This window comes from Protomyctophum parallelum (genome assembly GCF_964188405.1).
Source record: "Protomyctophum parallelum genome assembly, chromosome: 1".
NCBI lineage: Eukaryota > Metazoa > Chordata > Actinopteri > Myctophiformes > Myctophidae > Protomyctophum > Protomyctophum parallelum.
In genome coordinates this window covers 55,860,992-55,880,133 of record NC_139697.1, presented here as the reverse complement: position 1 = coordinate 55,880,133, position 19,142 = coordinate 55,860,992, and the positions used below count along the sequence as shown (strand labels likewise).

At 41.8% G+C, this 19,142-nt stretch overlaps 2 protein-coding genes across 2 annotated transcripts in view; both read right to left on the bottom strand.

Annotated features, from left to right (window-relative positions):
- siah2l (seven in absentia homolog 2-like) overlaps positions 1 to 10,610 on the bottom strand; it is a 31,061-nt gene extending 20,451 nt beyond the window's left edge. Inside the window, exon 1 of the mRNA XM_083788007.1 lies at positions 10,084 to 10,610. Within this exon, the coding sequence (XP_083644133.1) occupies positions 10,084 to 10,518 (435 nt within the window). The 5' untranslated portion in view covers positions 10,519 to 10,610. The remainder of the gene's footprint in view (positions 1 to 10,083) is intronic.
- A 2,774-nt stretch (positions 10,611 to 13,384) lies between these two features.
- On the bottom strand, positions 13,385 to 18,585 carry taf9 (TAF9 RNA polymerase II, TATA box binding protein (TBP)-associated factor). The gene is made up of 7 exons (XM_083784093.1): positions 18,508 to 18,585; positions 17,888 to 17,969; positions 17,395 to 17,531; positions 16,041 to 16,175; positions 15,510 to 15,591; positions 14,498 to 14,608; positions 13,385 to 14,258 (listed from the first exon to the last, which is right to left on the bottom strand). The coding sequence occupies exons 1-7, from the start codon at positions 18,544 to 18,546 to the stop codon at positions 14,116 to 14,118; spliced, it is 729 nt and encodes a 242-aa protein (XP_083640219.1). The 5' UTR covers positions 18,547 to 18,585; the 3' UTR covers positions 13,385 to 14,115.
- Positions 18,586 to 19,142: the final 557 nt, after the last annotated feature.

Sequence of the window (19,142 nt, the reverse complement as noted above, 5' to 3'; positions counted from 1 at the left end):
AGCTATTATTCAATCAATTACTTTTTCGATTGAATAGTCGCGACACTGATGTGATACTGATACTGCGATACTGTACACCGATACTGTACACCGCACAGGAAAATAAATGGTAATTGATTTTTCTAAATCAAACCCGGCGTCGGAACATAGCCGATCTACAAGCACGACACATTGTGATCTGCCAACTCTAACCCTATAAATGACCAGAAACGGGGGGGAGAAATGTTCTATCTATGTTAGAATCCAACAAAGGAAACCAGACAGTGTAGCCAAGAATAACAGTAAAAACAAATGTAAAAAAGTGTTGGGAGTGGGACATAATTATTTTCTACCAATTGTTGGCTGATGGCAGCAATTTAGTTTTCATTAAAACAAGCTTCACACAACAGCTACCTCTTATCTTAATCTCCCAGATCTGCACAGTGCATCATGACAACGACGAACACTAAAAAAAGAAAAAGGGATGAAAGACCAGCTGTTTTCTCACCAACCAAAACAAAGCTACCTGGAACTATAAGGAGCTTTTCGTCTGTGCGTGAAGGAATTCAGCGATTCCACGCTGCTTTCTCACGTAAACACCGTGACTGCCTTGCATGCCAACAGTCAGACCTGGTAAAGAGAGAGACACTTTGTGTGGATTTGGAATATGGTTTCACATGATTTATCGCGCCTGAGGAATTTCAGCAACCTAAAGACAAAGCCTTGAGGAATCAAGCTCTTCCTGTATGTATTCAGAATACAGCTGTGAATGAGCCATGTTGACCAGTTGAAAATAAGACAGGGATGGCTATAAATTGAAGAAATAACATTATTTTCACAAAGTTTTTTGGTATATACTTTCTACTACTACAACAATCATAATCATATGCCGTCATTTCCATTCTAATGGCCCACTGTTGCCCTGGCTGTCATATGTCATCCATCTACAATCTTGGCATGTTGAACACTCGGTAGCCAGCTGGGCTACTGGCAGTGCCTGGACCTGCTGGAAATCACACACATCACACACATACACAAACAATAGAATAATCACTTCACTGTGCAGTCACTATGAAGTCACTAACTCATAATGTAGTTGTGCACACAGACACACACACACACACACACACACACACACACACACACACACACACAGAGGTATGGACGTACAAAAGGGAAAACCAGAGGCTCCAACAAGGCTCAGTTGAACAGAAGCAGTACAAATGCAATGGAACAGCTGTCTCAATGTTTTCCTCTCTCACACAATCTCAGTCTCTCTCTCCAGGTCTCTGTCCATCTCTGCTGCTGCGGCTGCCAAAATCACAAAAAGTGTGTGTCAGCAGGCAACAGTAGCTATTCCTAGTCCTCGCTGATTTGGAAATAAATGTGCCCGACTACCACAGATCCGAGAAAAGCCACACAAACTCAAATCCTCATCTCGGCTACTTCGAGCAGAATTGACGAGCCAGTCTAATTCATATACCAAACACTACAAACACTAAACCAAACACTAACCTGATGCCAGGCAGACATTCCAACACACAAAAATAAAGACAGATTCACATTCACTGTTCACTCGCAGTGTTGAATCACAGCCATGTCTCAACACTCAATGTGCACACACACCACACACACACACACACACACACCTCATTCACTCTCTCAATGACATTCACCGCTAGAAAAGTCCTTCCGAATCAAATCCACATGTTAGCCGTTCCACGGAGGAATTTCGACAACCCTGTTCGCACGGCAGACAGACACGGGAACACACACTGCCTCTCTCAGCTGTGCGACGTTCCCCCTTGCGCGCTCAGAGCGGTGAATCCCAGCGTTAACGCACTCACTTCCCTCTCTCTCTCTCGCGCTCGCTCTCCCTGAAAAAAACATTCCCCCACCAACCAACCACCGTCCACCTCTGCCGTCACTGCAGCACTCGCAACACACCCCCCCCCCCCCCCCCCCCCCCCCACAGGGGGCAGGGATAGACCAGCTGTGTGTGTTTGCTCGTGAGACAGGGAATAAGGATTTGTGTGTGTACGTGTGCTTGAGTGAAAGAGAGAGTGAGTGCCTACTGAGGGAAGAAGAGGAGGAGGAGCAGAGGATGGGGGGGGGGGGACTCAATCTTTCCTTCAAGTACAATCCCTCATCATCCCCCTTCACTCCTCTTTTCTCCCTCCTTATGTTTAGCTTCACCCATCATCTCAGCACTGTTGGCATTTGTTGAAGCCCCCCCTACAGGGGACGGACGGACAGGCGAACACACACACCTTTTGGTCCTCATGTTTATGTCTCTGGCCTGCATGTCTTTGAACTGTGCAGAGTTTGCGTGAAGCATTATGTATACATCTCCATGATTTCGGTGCGTGTGTGTGTATAATTGCATGTGTCTACAACTACGTGGCAGTGTGTATTCTTGTGTGTGCGTGCGATGTGCGTGCCGTGTGTGGGTGTATGTTTACCTGCATATCTGCCCCATGTATGGTGTATCTAGGTATAAGAGTTACCTATATGCACAATCGTGAATACGAGTATATCTATATATATATATATATATATATATATATATATATATATGTTTGTGCTTAACACCCGTGTGTGTGTGTCTGTGAGAGAGTGAGAGTGAGAGAGAGAGAGAGAGAGTTAGTTCAGCACAGCAGTTCTGCTGGCTGGCTGGCTGCTCGTGAAATAGAAACACCTGCTTAAAAGAAGAAAGAAACATTGCCTCTCCTTTCTTTTGTCTTCAGTCTTCAAATTGCTTAGTTTTTTTACTCTCATTGCCTTCAACGGAATGTTTCTTTTCTTTCATGAATGACTCATAGAAATAGTGGGTTTCTTTTAGAGCTGGACTGACACGGGTAAGTCTACTGTAGAGCCCCGAGAGGAAATGTTGCAGCGAACTTGCAGCCACTTACAGAAACTTTGCAGCAACTTTCTCTTCCAGCGATGGGATGTTTGCATTTCAATGGACCGTGGGATATTTCTGGGGGACTGACTCGGCCAACGATATGATGTCGTGATACATTATTTTGTGGTTTATGGGAAGATTTCTTGGGACCGACTTTGCCAACCAATCAGAGCAGCGTACTCCAGGTTGAGTTTAAAGTAGTAATGTGCTGCAGCTTATGACGAAATAACAAAATAAATGCACTTCTGAAGCTATGCAGAGAAAAAAGAGAAAGATCTTACACAAATGACATGGCTATTTTATGCACAAAAAAAAGCGTTCAGTATTCTGACATTTCCTTATTTTTGGTTCCGGCTAGAGGTGTCCCGATACTGTATCGGCAGTAGTATATTATTCTCTGGTATCGGCTAACACATAAATTGTGGTATCGGGATCGGGAACGGAACGGAAATCCCTAGTTTCGGCCAATCCTTTTCATTTCCGTGCATCCCTAGAAACAGGCGAGAGAGGAGAGACGGGTGCGATTGGCTGTCCTTTTAAAAATGCTGCAATTCAATTAAGTGCTGACGGATGGGGAATTTACTGGGCACTCAGGGGTGACCAGCAGCAACGGGGTCCTACTCCTCAGATTAATGACACACACACACACACACACACACACACACACACACACACACACACACCGAGAGAGAGAAGGAAGGGTGATGCCGTTCTGCTTTCCTTATCCTGCTCAACAGAACAGACACTAGTCAGTTCTAGTTAAAGAAATCCATTACAAAACAAAGGATGGATGGAGAAAGGATAGATGACACAAACACAACACAGACAACACCTGAATCAAGCAGCTTAAAAACATGTTTGAAAATGAAATATCCCTTAGTTTAACCACTTGACTTAAAACCATCTAATGTCTAAACTCAAGTGTTTCTGGCTGTTCATCCAATACATCATTGGTATTGTCCTGTCCTGCAATACTGATTGATTCAGAACGCTACCAAATGGAATGTGAGGTGCAGTGCTGGCAAAATCATTACATTGCACTGTGTTGCATATCATGACAGGTTCAACATAGCCTCCACTGTGACTGCTACTGGGTGCGCGTGCACGCACACGCACACACAGTTAGACTGAAGAATGTCAATAACAGGAACCTCACACACACACACACACACACACGAGGAATGGGTAAGGGATGGGATTGGCAGTCTGCCAACGTCAGTGTGCACAGACACAAACACACACCTGCAGGTAGGAGGAGAGTCTGCATCTGAATGTAGATGAGGAGATTTTCAGGTTGACCGAGTTTGAAAATGTTAGATAGGACAGGATGGAGGAATGCATGGAGATACAAAGAGAATCACTGTTGAACAGACTGCATGTGGGGAGTTCTAACAATTCCTTCCTATAAGGCCTTCTTCATCTATAAACATGAATAAAACACACTATAGCATAGCGCCACCTCAGACATAAATATTTCTTCATTCAGTCACCTTAGATCATTTTCATAACCAGTGCACTGGGGATTCAAACCAAAAAACGGTAACACACTCGGGTTTCAGAATTGACCTTTTCAAAATGTCCCTCACTCACACACCAACCGTGAACACATTTTCTTTAGAGAAGTCAGGTCACGTGCAGTGCAGTGCCTAGAGACATTTGGTGTCCAGTGCCTTGCTCGAGGGCACTTCCTCATGTTGTGTGGTTTAGTGCGCGCCATTTTAACCTCAGAGACAGCCAAAGAGTTTTATCAAGGTTGCGCAGGGTCTGCAGTAAAAAGAACCTAACCCTCTCTGGAGTGGAATTAACTCAGTGGGGTTTCGTTCAGTCTAAATTAATTACCCACAATTCCCCAAGAGCTCATTGTGTTCCTCGATAAACAACAGTGCCTCCTCCCCTAGTCTCTCTCTGTCTGTGTGTGCGCGCGCGTGCGCGTGCATGCGTATACACACTGTACATGCAGACACCACCACTTCCTCATAGAACTACCAAGGGCATGTGCACTGCCATCATCTCCTCTGTGAAATCAACCATAGCGACAGAGGTCATATCCTCCTGACTCTGCCTGTCTTTTAGCTCCACCTCTGGTCTGTCATTATACCATACCATATATATATAAAAAAAGGGTTGCTTTTGTGTTCACGCCAGAACGTGCATGCGTGGGGTTCATCTCCAAGCTCAGCTGGAGCATGAAATGTTGCTTAATTTCTCATTAGTCTGGGCTACATCTTCACAATATTAATGATCAAAGTGAGGGAGAGGGAGTTTATCACGAGAGAGAGAGAGAGAGAGAGAGAGAGAGAGAGAGAGAGAGAGAGAGAGAGAGAGAGAGAGAATTAATGAATGAGAGGAGGGAATGTGGTGTCACAGCCTAACAACTGTGAAAATCATGTTTCATCATTTTTCTCAATGTCACATACTTGTTGGATATCCCCCAATAACACCCCAGTGCCCATGGAGCCCAACTCTTGTTCAAAGCAAATGATTGAATTATGTAAATGTGATGAATGACCCCTTCTGGCCATCACAGTATATGGCAAGCACTGTTCGAAATAATGCTGGCCTAAAGCGAGCCATTAACAGGCCTACTGCGTTTATCATGGAGTTGACCTGGTTCATAGTTACCCAAGTGAACGTAGCAGGTTACATTCTAACTTGTCAAAGGACATTATGCCACCAATATATCAATATTAAATGTGTAGTTAAGTTGCAATTCGCAACAGAACAAAGACTCACTTTACTTGAGCAACTTCCTCCCTAACTAAGGTTTTCCTAAACTGTGCAGAGACTATAAATTGTGTCAACTCAATTCAATGCAAATTCTGAATATTAGCATTCCACTCTTCAAATTAATGTTCTGAAAGGTTTCAGTGCAGACAGAGGGAAGAAATTGAGCAAATGCTGAAAATTATTACAGTATATATATTTGTAATTGTAACTGTAATATTTAGCAGATATAATGCACAAAGATTTACCTGTCATTCCCAAAAGAAGACTCTAGGATTGCACCATAGCCAAATAACCTAAAATCAGCAGTTCACTTTGACAAACTGTAACAGTTGCTAAAGGGAGGGAGATTATCGCTGAGACTAAAGTAATAATTACCTGTAGGTTTACAATGGCTGCATGCAATCTGATGTTACTTTTCCAAAACAGCACTGTGACAGATCATTTAGGAAATACAAAAAGGAGGAGAATTAGTTGGAGGAGGAGCTCTTGCCAAAATAACTCATAATAACTCAAATAAGTCAACTCTTAGCTTGGAGCTCAAGTCTGACTGCCTAAACATATACCAAGAATAATCTGATTATTGCAATCGACTGGCCAGAGGCCCTGGTTGGAGACCACATGGTGTTGCATTAGCAAGATGTTTTTTCCTGAGCTCAGCGTATGTTTTGAATTGTTTACAATGGGAGCTCCTCATTTTTGGAGACCCCATCATCATGTTTGCATTGTGAATAATCTTGGCCTGCCTCTTGGACTATCATTCTTCCTAGCCCTCTGTCCCTCTCATCACTTCATGTTTTTGGACTGGTCTCGGATCAGCTTTCATCAGGGTGTGACAGGGCAGAATCTGGATAAAACTCTCTCTCCCTCTCTCTCATCCAGCCATCTTCTTTTATTCCCCCTCTCTTAAGAGTCTTAACAGTTCTCTCTCCCTCCCCTTCTCTCCATACTTTCCTTTATCCTATGCAGTTACACTTCCTCGTACGAAATGCCACTCACTGGAAACAACATAAGTTTGTTCTTTTCTGGCAGTGAGACATTTAACAGTCATACAGCAAAATAAGAACGGCCCATTAAACCCACTCCCTCTTCTTCTATTACAACAACCTCTGTCTTTCTATTTCTTTATTTGTCTTTCTTGTTTTGCACATTAGGGGTGCAATACATTTAATTTAAAATCCATTTAAATAAGCAGATTTACAAGCTCACATCACGGTGCAATGCATTGTGAGCTTGTAGATCTGCCATTTGTACAAAGCACTTCTCAATTATTTGATTAATCGAAAAGGTAAATCAACAGAATGAACTAAGAAAATAATTGCAATACTTGCATCCCTAATTCCCCATTATCACATACCACATTCGACTGTGTAGTCTCTAGCTGTGCACACTGCACAGAGTTAAGAGTAGAGGACAGATCAAGGATCAGGGATCATCTTACACTGCACTCCAACACCACAGAGCCTGGATACAACTTTAATGCTCCTGAAATGCAATCAGAGTCCCATTACAGAGCAGAAGGCTGTCAGCGAGCCGCCTTCAGAGGAGGGCATCACTCACTAAACTATGTGGAGCGGCAGGGATGCCTCTCCACAGCTCTGTATGATGACACATTCATCCTGTGTGTTTCTTTGTGCGGTGTGTGTGAGTGGGTGTGGAGAGCGAGAGTGGGGCACAGAGAGTGTAATAGGTAGAGAGATATACTGTAGCACCCGGTATCACCTGGGCCAAGCCCAGAGAAAAAGGTGCGACCATCAGCTGACCATTCATTAATGATGAATGAATGTTGTGAGTTTCTCATCTCAGCCCAGACAGATACCAGGCTGAAGTGCCCACAAAAGGTATTCTAATGGGAATGCTCTAGCCACTGCATCTGAAAAATCCACCAGTGTCATCATGGCTAGACCCATCAGTAGCCAACCCGGATTTTGAGAGAGTCCTAGACCACCGATAACCAATGTTTTCACCCTCATATTCTCTTAGCCTGGACACCAGACAAATCTACAACAGGAAAAAGACATGCCCTGGGTAGATTGGGTCTGGCACTCCTCAGTTTGAATTACATTTCGCTTAGCCCAGAGTTGTGTTTGACCAATCAGAGCCTACTATTCAAAGTGAGACTCTTTTGCTGTGACGTAACTGCCCCTTGGAAATAAATCTTCCAGACTAATATCCATCTACGCAGCGATATTAGTCTGGCCATGCCACGCTAATATGTTCTCAAAACAGGCAAAAACACAAACTGAACTGCATTTCATTTAGCCACTTAAGCACTATTCAACAAAATAGGGGAAACAGGTTCTACAGTACAAGATCATGTGCAAGCCGTGATCTTTTATCTGCTACTTTTGAAAATGTTTCAAAAATGTATACATACACTGTACGGCACGGCCAAAATAGACACGTCAGGTTGAAAGTGGTTAGAAATGGATAGATCTTCATTGAAATTCAGTTGCCAGATGTTACAAGACAGCGCAGATACAGAAGGAAAAGTAAACACAGTTATGGGTAGCAACTAATAAGGGGTGATCAGAACAGGTTTTTTGGGATCGATTCCAATCACAGATTTGTATTCCCTCACGATCGTGCAATACTGATACCAATCTTGTGCCAGGGGGAAAATACGATATTTCCAAAATGATTATTTGTCAAAACCTATGAGGGGGCACGGTAGCGCAGTCGCCTCACAGCCAACGCTCAGGAATAAACACAAGTTCTTCGCCGGATAAAGTACAGATGTAAGAATTAAGAAATGAATAATAAGAGAAATTCATTTTATTCACCTGCATGTATCCACAGATAGTTTGCTGATAATGCATGCTTTTTCAGCAGTGAGCAGTACTTCACAACCACATCATGGTTACAGGAGATCACGCCACTGCGGCCACTGTCTCTAACTAGTGATACGGATACTTGAGTTGTGGGAACTGAATCTAACCTAGGTACCGAACATTTCCCCTCGGTTACAAATAAGTAATGGGTTGGGGGGAGTGTCCACATGCAATGCCAAGCAGGTTAGATGGACTGTTGTATAAATTCTGTGGGTCAAGTGCAATTAACACAGCGGTAATGTACATTTTGCTATTAGTCGTCTAGAGAATGATGTGGGCTTTTGTTGTCTGGTCTGAATGACTGCTGTAGCACAAACAAAAAATCTTTGCAAACAGACCGAGACACCGAACCGAGTACATTACAATTAAGGCAATGGATTTTAATAGCAGACACTCTTATCCAGAGACTTACAAGAGATTAATTGAATGAAGTGCACACAAAAACTCATGCCATACACCTAAAAACATAATACATAATTTTCACTCTTATTGAGCAAGTACTCAAACATAGATAGCTACACCCAGTAGCATATCCATGTGTTGATTACTGTACTGTATGTGCATATACGTACAGTGCTGTGGCAGCACAATCAACTATTTGTCAGCATGAAGGACTCACAGTGCTTGGGTCTTCCTAGTTCAACAGAGTTGTGTCACAGACACAAACCCAGAGAAGACACATACTTGTTATAAGACACATAATACTGTGATTCAACAATGTTAATAAACAGCGTAAATTAATAACACCATAGTTGAACCATAGTTGAACTTGAGCAGACATCATGACAACCATCCCCATAGCCTCAATTTGGCCTCCAATGTATACTATTTATACTAGATATTATGTATATGAAATAAACCTCCAGGGAACATGATCCTTTAAGCACATCTGACTGCTTAGCAACCACTATTTGCTCTAGGCTCATGTGTTTGCATATTTGAACACCACCTTTAGCCTTAATGTCTGACTGTACCACCGTACCACGTGCTGTTTACATGTCTGAAAAACCGGAAAATGTGTAAATAAATTTGTAGAAATGACTACAAAAAGAATAGTGAGTTGACCAAGTACAATAACAGTAACCTATTCAGTCTTCACGTTGGAAATGTGTCCAGAAATGTGTTATTCAGTCAATATTATTAAACTCGTTTGCTGCAACCAAAAGATCAGGGATAAGATGATATTTTTCATTAATATATATTATTACTACTCTTAGATCAGCAATTGATGTGTATTTGACACAGTGGATGGCACCGACCGGTAATAATACACTACTACACAACATAAACACACCAGGGTGTTGACAAACTGACAGCCTTTTTTCTATGAAGATAAAGACGTGTTAAAGTGGGAGCAAAGTAAAAGAAAAGACACGTTGACAAACCTTGTCGCCCAGATCATGCGTTTGTTTTGATCCCTGAAGGGACGTCAGGCCACACAGCGCACACACACATATCCACACACCCACCTGTCAGCGCTAGTTAGCCCAATTAGCATTAGCTTTCAATGAGGAAGTTCTTTTAAAAAACAGAAAAGTGCACTAAAACACAGCCGTCAGTTTGCACTTCTCGTGCCACGGTCAACTTTCGTAGCTATAGAGAGACATGGAGTAAACGTAAAGCCAATCGCTCCTCTTTTACCTTGCAGGGAAACGGAAGAGTCGAGGCAACTTTCTCCATGGCCAGGTTCCTGATGCTCGGGGTGAGCGGGCCTCGGCAGGTCGGACAGCAGCTGAGCTTCTGGCGACACTGGTTGCAGACCAGATGACCGGCCTGGCACTGCAGGATGGGCGGCAGCACGTAGTCGAAGCACACCGGGCACTCAAACAGCGCGGTGAGCTCCGACGACTGAGCGGGGAGGTTGGCCGAGCCGGGCAGAGACACCACGCCAGAGGACGGGGCAGCGGACCCCGCCGACCCGGCCACGGATCCCACCCCGGCGGCTGCTGCCACTGCGGCCGCCGCGGCCGCGGCTGCAGCTGCGCCCCCCGACGCTCCTCCGTGCTTTCCTCCACCCGCTTTACCGGCCCCGAGTCCTCCTCCGCCTCCACCTCCGGCTGAGGATGGACGGCTCATCGCGATCGCCTCGAACCCCTTACCGACGCCTCTGAACTGCCGTGTGTACGCACTCCGGCGGTGGCATTTACAATCGCACTCCGTAGCCTTCCCCAGCCCCCGGGGACACAACATGGCGACGGCCCTGTTTGGATGCTTGCGTAAGGCGCTGATTGGACGCCGCGCCGACGACTGACACGCTGTTAGCCAATCAACACAGGAGCCGTGCATAAGCAATATTATATAATCATGTAGTGTGAATCTGATTATCTTTGTTTTCACTCCATCACAGGAAGACAATTATCACAACTGAGAACAAAATGGGATTTGTAGAGGCCCATGACCTCTTTAGAAATATATTTTGAAAAAAACCTGAAAATCTTCCTGACCAATATTGTATATACAGTAGCATGTTATAATCTGTTACAATTTTAACTAAATTTACAGTGATTGAGATTCACGGTCATGATGAATGGTCAAATTAACCCCTGGCCTATAGCATCTAAGGGTTAAATGTCACGTGTTCTTGCAAAATAGTAATAGAAGTAAAGTAATTTGACAAATAAATGATGACCTTCTAAAGTAACTAATTATCCCTTGAACTCATACAATATAAAGTATTGTGTCTACTCTGTAACTTTCTGTAACATTTTATCTCAACTGTAATTGAATTGTGTTCCATCTTGGCCAGGTTCCCCTTAGAAAGGAGATTTTCTTTTATCAGGGAAATTCCTGGTTAATTAACACATAATATATGAATCCTGTGTGTTTCACAGATTGTATGATATATGAATATAATGAGTGGAGAGTAAGAGGCACTGAGAGAATAATAGAGAAATAGATACCACCAGGTGACTGATTAAGTATATCGACACCTTGGCCAAGCCCAGAGAAAAAGGTGTCACACACTGACAATGTTTGTGTGGTTTCATCTCAGCCCAGATACCAAGTGGCAAATGTCCACAAAAGACCCAACTAATGGTTGGGTCTCTCATTCTGTCTCTGATGAACACTTCAGGATCTGTTGTTTTCAAGGACCGAGACAAGACCTCAAATAACATTTTCGCAAAACATTTCTGTGATCTCCAGCTCTCTCCGGATCAGTTCACAGCCAAGTTCGTGGATACATGTGCTGAAATTCAATGCCAGTTTTCACACAACTCAATGCAACTATCTTGCAGTTGCATTGGTGTGGACTGGCCTTAAAACTGTTTTGTTGCAACTTGCAAGGAGGTCCTGACCTGAGGCCAATTCTAAAAAACGCCTTTTTAAACCTAACCTACAGTTTTCTGAACATCTTCAAATTCTTTAAAAAGAAATCTAAAATAAAAATAATTATGTTGCTACATGTAGGCTATAGCAACGACTAATTAGACACAGAGGTTTCTCCCAGAAAGGAATAACAACGTGTTTTGTCAGACTGCACTGGCCTTCAGGGATAGGGTGAAAACTTAGGTATAAAGTCCCCTGTGAGAGTATAGAGCCACAGTGACAGACCTAGAACGGGCCTGTCTGGCCCAGGGGCCCAAAGGTCATGGAGACCATCTATATACAATTGGATCGATTGTTGGGCAGCAATGGACACTGTTCCCGGGTTCCAGAGCCTGTCCTGAGTTTTTGATAAATAAATAAATGTATAAAGTATTATAATTACATTTCAAATTATCAGTGTCTTTAAATCATTTAAGAGCTGTTATCTACTACAGTTATGTTGTGTAGATTGTGTGCACATTCATGCGCAGCCATGCACTGGATAGTCGAAAGACCATGGAGCCAGCTGCCACTCATTTACGTGGAATCCAAGCATGGCTTCTTTTCAAGTTGTGATTGTTGAATCAGTGGTACAAGGGATGATTCGAGCTATAGTTAAAGTGGTTCAGGCATCTACTATTCCGGATGCTTCCTAGGCGTTCCCTAGGGCTAGGGAGGTCCTCTTCTAGGCATGGGATTATATCTCCAAACTCCATGCACGCACACTGGCCTCAGGATCCTCCAGTATGAAGTGGCTGATGTGGCCCAGGAATGGGAAGTCTGGAACTCTCATCCCATCAACCTGACTCCTGATAAGCAAATAAAGATAGACAAATGGCTGGATGGATGGAAATCAGGCCATGAATCGAATAATCAAGCTTTAAAAACCATTTATTTTATTGTTCATCAACAACTCAACCACTTCACTTAAGCCCTATTTTATACATGTCACAAAATGGTGTCATGCTAAAATTGTGGAAATAGCCATGACTATAGAAAATATAGACGTGATGTGACAGGTAACGACTAAGCAATAAAGGATGTATTCCAAAACAGCACATTTTCTTTTTGTTTCAGGGCTAATTTAAATGTCATTGTTAGTTTGTTAGTTAGTTGTTGAATGTTCTGTGAGACCGTTTAGTGTTCAGTGAGATCCTATATAGTAGTTTGTCATTTGATGTTATGTTAAATTAGTGGGATAATATGGTCCATTTTGTGCCAATGCTGTAGGGATGGATTAACCCAAAAATTACAAAAGGTAATTTACAACTGAAGATGAATATTTAGTATTATGGATCTTGTCATGGGCTACGCAAAATTCAGGCAACTTTGGTGCTGTGTTGTATACACTGGTGTATACTGTCAATATATATTATTTTAATATTGACCACTTTACACTATAGCATCGCTATTCTGGGGGGTATAATCACTGAAAATAGCAGATCTACACTCACTAAATATTGCAATATGACAAAAAAAGTGTACCAAGAGCTAACCACTGTTAAGTTTACGGAGTATACAAAGTTAATAGGATGTGGCTTAATTTCCCAAGTCCCTTTGCCTCAGATTCCTGTAATTTATGAGGTTTGATATTTACTGATTCTGACAAAGAAAATGTGTTAAAATAGTGTAAAAGAACCTTTTAAATTTTATTTTCAAAAAATTAGTAGCAAACAGACAGGACACTACAGATTAGAGTTTAACAAAAAGATAATGGAAATTGAGCTCCAGAGCAATATCTTCATTATATATACAGTACACTTATTAGTAACACTTTACTTAAGTCATAACATAAGCACATTACATGCATTGTGAAACGTTTATAAACACATTGTTAATAAAACATTTTCATTACAAAGTGAAGCTAGCTAATATGCATCAATAATACCTCAAAGTTGAATACTTCCTCAGGGCAAGTGTAAAGCTCTCAATTAATACTTATACCAAATTTCCTGGTGCTATTCTAATTTTAGATGGTACACATGCTTATAATAAACATATATTAAACCTAAATGTTTGAGAAAGCACTTGGCCTTCAACTTATCCAGTGGAACTGCGAGTAGAAGATTGTGAGGTAGTGGTTCGATGTAGGGCCAAATATGTGCAACTGTGTGAATTTGACTGACTAAGTTGCAAGCTCTCTGGCAATTTTTTTTTAATGTCTATGTATGTAATAATAGCTACACCACAGGCATATAAGAATGCATATTAACACAAAACAAATTTCCCGTTTATAATAATGCAAAAATAGTTTACACAAAATGAAGCACATGTAATGTGCTTATGATGTGTCAATGCACTTCAAGCAAAGTGTTACACTTTTACATTGTTTCCTTTTAAAAAGGACACCTTATCACAATTATGATGTCATAAAGCATCATAGTCATCTTCGTCTTCATGCTTCCTCTTCAGTGAGTCGCTGGCAGAGTTCTGTGACACCATGTTAGCGGTGATGAGGATATTCTTGGAGCCAATGAGGACATTCTGTACTGTGGGAGTGGAGGGATTGGCTGTGAAAAAAATATATATATATTCATATTTTAATCAATCAATGTAATAAATATCAAATATGCCTTTAGAGTTTATTCTGTGTGTCTGTACTTTTGATTTCACTCCTTTGTAATTGCTATTTTACTTGCATTATAACAAGAGACTTTGTATCTTTCATTTTTTGCAACATTTCATGTTGTGTGCAAACATTTGGCTGAAAAGGCAGTCTTAAATGTAATTTGATCAGATGACATCTTACAAGTTTTGGAAACTGTCGTCTGTGAGGTAGGGATCTGAACAGTAAAACGCTGGTTCGCCAGGTTGACAGGAGTCCCAACTTTGGTCGTGACGGACTGCATAGAAGGGGTGCCTGAAAACGAGAAAAAAAACAGGAGGGCAGGGCAGTCAATACATCAGCAAAGTAAAGGCCTATAGTTTCAATGTCCCCCTAACTGTCCCACTGACTGAAACGCTCGTTCATGTCAAGTATGTGAGGGCTGTTCCATTTGAAATCATTAAGTCAGAGAGCCCTTTATGAACCCTTTCCGTAAGTCCTTATTAAAAATGTAGCAAGCAGTCTGGATACCAGGTTAGTACATTGGAACTGGACCAAACAAGCATGAGTGATGCATTAATGTCAGGTCAATACCAGGATAATGAAGTGAACTAGAGACCAGAGGTGTCAAACTAATTTTATGGAACATTCCAGATTAGGTCAAATGTGACTTCATGCACGCCAGACCAGTTGTGTACAACAACATACGCAACTCTTTGCCGGTAACTTTATGGTCACTGCTCACTGGCCCTAGACACAGATGGGGTATGATTACTAAAGGAGCTATTTGACTAGTCAACTTTTCATTAACCCATTCTGACCTGAGATCAGATTCATACGAGGTTTCCGCCAGACACACACTGGTCTGATGAACCCATTCTGACCTGAGATCAGATTCTAAAAATGTCAGTCGCTCTTCGATTTTTCAAAAATAGCAGTCCTACAAGCTCGTATCGCGCCACTCGGTGGCGCGATATGAGCTTGTAGATCTGCTATTTTTCAATAGGTAAAGCATAACATGATGCCAACACCAAAATGGGTGCCCGGTCAGAATAGGTTAACACCACTAATAAACACAAAAGCCTGCAACCATGAGTTTCAGTATGTACAGTGAAGAAGGGTGCTTCTGCATCATCAGGACAAATCACTGTGCATGTATCGCACAATGTGACTCAAGTAGTTCTGATGTGTTCTGAAGTGTGCCGAGATAACTCACCAAGGGTAGGTGTGCCGGGTCTACTGGAGACTGCTCCCACACTGAGTCGAGGTACTGTTATCCTGCCTGCCGAGGAAGACACCTGCAACCACAAAATGACTATCAGCACAATGTTCAGCAGAGAAACTTGGACTGAAATGAGACTGGATAGGGATATCAGAATTAGTACATGGGGGTGATGGGATTGTAAGTTGTAACAGCAAAAAACTGATGTCTCATGTTCAAATAAACACATACATAAAAAGATTATTCAATGGAAAGCACAAACATATTACATACAGTATATGTAATGTTCTACAATTAACATTAAGTATTATTTATTAGCTTGAGAAGAGATTAATTTATTAAACTATTCTGCCGGTAGTACATGAACCACAATCACGTCACTGGTTTGATTCAGGCTGGAGAGCTGTGTTGCAATCCAAGTCTCTGCCTTCAACTCCCTGTCAAGTCTACTATCCAAATAAATAAAATAAACATCATGCAAAAAATAAATAGATTTTTTTTACTCATTCTTAATGCTGACAATACCTTTTTCTGAATGGATTTGAGCCTGTAGTTAGGAGCAGTCAGACAGTAACGGTCTGGAGGCAGCCGAGGGCCGGTGTAAGGCTTTATCAATGGCAGGGGGGTCTGGTTCTTCTGCCGGGCGACTTCCAGAAGGAACTGCAGAGACAAAAGTCAGTTATTGCCTTGGTATGATTTTTATGCATTCGTTCATTATTTTCAAAGGACAGTAAAATGCTGATACAGGCCCTGGAAGATAAAGCATAGAAGGCAGGATTTGATTCCAGGACTGCAAGGGCGCACACACACACACACACACACACACACACACACACACACACACACACACACACACACACACACACACACACACACACACTAAAGATCCTCAGTGTTGATTTAACTCAAGTGTTTTATACTCTGAGTGAGTTACATTAACTATTTTCATTGTAGTATGGCCCTTTACTGATTCATTGCTAAACCAAAATTGACACGACAAGATCAATAGATATGTTGAGGCTCTGCGAGAAGATCCAGTGATCAAGTGCTCGCAGATGCCTTCCAGGAGCATTTCTGAATATCTAGCAGGTTTGACATCCGACTCTCTCGCCGACTGATCATACAGTATGAACGGGGTTGCGATGGCACCCAGAGAAGGTCCATATTACAGCCAATGAGAGCACAGGACAGCTGTGCTCACAGACAGAAAGTCTGTCTGTCTGCTTCGATAGATAATATATAAATCCAGGTGTCATACTTAAGCCTTGGGTAAATCCAGGTGTCCTACCCAAGTCTGTGGGGGCCATAAGCAATTTCAAGACGTCTATAAAGGGTTCACACATAGATGGACCCTTTTTGATCCTGTGAGGAAAATGTAGTGGTCGTGGCACTTACAGCAGTCAGTCATACAAGACAAAAATAAGATAATGAGAACACAGCCGGTATGGAAGATAGAGACAACAGAACTAGACATTTGACCTCAGTCCACAGGGATAAGAGACTCCCGCACAATCAAGGAGGGTTGACAGCCCTGGTTTAGGCACCTCAGATTTTTTTTTTAAATACTACTTTAGATGAAATTTACCACTTCGCCATAACAGTGGTCAGTGACAGAAATTACTCCACTTAAGGGTACATTTTGTCCACATACACTACAGTATTTAATAGGAATTCTATTATAGAATTCACCATAAGGGTTGATGACAAACATGGCATACATTTTAAATGTATTAGATAGAAAAACACAATAAAATAATTAAAACATTATCACATTGTGAATAGGGACAGCTATTGTATTTTTGTATCCATGTAAAATTCATTTTGAGTCCAACATAAGTGCACATGTTATGTCAAGTAATACTACATATATAATACTTACATCTCGAGGTGGCGGGGAGGTGAATGATTGGTCCATTCGACACTGAATGGCCAACCGGATGTCATCAGCATCCACACTGGACTTTTTAGCATGTGTTGCATACATCTTGGCATCTTCAATAATAGTTGTCACATATCCTAAAGAAGCGAAAAGAAGCAGGAGATACTGTTAACTTTGATACTTTAAACAGGATAAGAGCACGTCACGACATAACTTAAAAAAAACTAAAACATTTTATATTATGAATTACTTTAAAAAAGGGGGTATTGAAATAGATCATACAATAGAAATACAGACTAATTTATAAACCGGCCTGGTCAGAGGGATTTTCATTGAGACCAAATGCAGGTTTGACAAGGCAAAGTGTAGTTCTTCTTTCATCTCTTGATTGGATAAAATCGGTATCCCGATCTGAAAAAGTATTATCCGTTAACTAAAGAGCTGGTGAGACTTCTGTTACTGGACCCCCTTTAACAGACTACTAGAAACTTACTGTAGGTGAATTCCAACATCTGATTTATCACTCTAGGCTCATAATCCGTGATCCCCATGTCCTTTAGGATTTGCATCATGACCTGAGCAAAAAGAAAACATCCATCACGACATCAGTGTAAAACAATTACTTTCCCTTTTCAATCTCCGCAGAATAACTGTTCAACAGAACATAACAATGTTCACCACACATTGACAAGTTAACGCGCCACACAGAACGTGGCTAAAGCCATCTCAACTTTCAGCCCTGAAACCTTTTGAACAAATAAACGCTGACAAACAAACAAAAGACACGAATATCCCGTTTGGAATTATAATAACCATAACAATGGTAATCTTGCGTTCAAGAGCTAGCTAAACTAGCCCCATATGGTACCTCTCCCTGCCGCTCGGACTGTAGCGCCTCTCGGAGCGTGTACTCTCTCTCAGCCTGTTCTATGGACTGGACTAGACGGTGCGCTAGAACTAGCCTAGCATGTTTGCGGCGACCACAATAACAAACACACAAAACGAACGTTGGACGAGTTACTTGGCAATAACGGCAGCATTATTAAACAATGTAATGAATGCAGGATTACTCTTCATTGCAGCTCAGCGCTTTAGTTGTTTATTTATGAATACCTGTGCATCTTTAGGAACGGTTTTCGGAGTAGCAGCCATTTTCAGTACTTCGTCGTCTGTGCTGCTTGAGTTGCTTGCTTGCTTCTGTGCTTCAACTTCAGCTCAAGCGCTTCCCTGCAGTGTTGCCAGATTGTGTGAGAGAAACAAGCAACCAGGTATATGATGAAAACAAGCCCAAAAGAAGCGAGCAGCCACTTCAACACGTAGGGTCATTAATTCAAGGGGGTAATTTGAAAATAGTAGATCTACTATATATATTTTTTTGCTTCACCTTCACTTAAATTGTATTGAATTGAGAGAGAGAGAGTATAGTTGTTTATTTAACACTAGAGAAAGTAGGAATGCTAAAAGTGTAAACAGTAAACACCAAAGAGCTGACCATTTAATTGCAAAAAATTAAATAATTTGATCACTTTGGAAATGAATTATAACATCTGTGAGTTTGACATACTACACTGATGAAAACAGCATGTTAGCATAACGATGAAGACATTGTTTTTCTTTATATTATTTTTATCCCACGATTTTGTAACCCATTTTTCACCTCTATGTCAATCATCTAATGTGATCCTGGGCTCTACACACCCTCCACCAACCTGGGGAGAGCAACGAACTTAACTCATGCTTCCTTCATG

What these genes read in the sequence shown, in the direction of transcription:
- taf9 (XM_083784093.1), bottom strand. Translation starts at nt 18,546, where the DNA reads ATGGCTGCTACTCCGAAAACCGTTCCTAAAGATGCACAG. An exon ending in CCGTTCCTAAAGATGCACAG is followed by an intron (nt 17,970 to 18,507) that starts GTATTCATAAAT and finishes CTTTTTGCTCAG; the next exon opens with GTCATGATGCAAATCCTAAA. An exon ending in GACGACAGTTTCCAAAACTT is followed by an intron (nt 14,259 to 14,497) that starts GTAAGATGTCAT and finishes TTTTTTTCACAG; the next exon opens with CCAATCCCTCCACTCCCACA.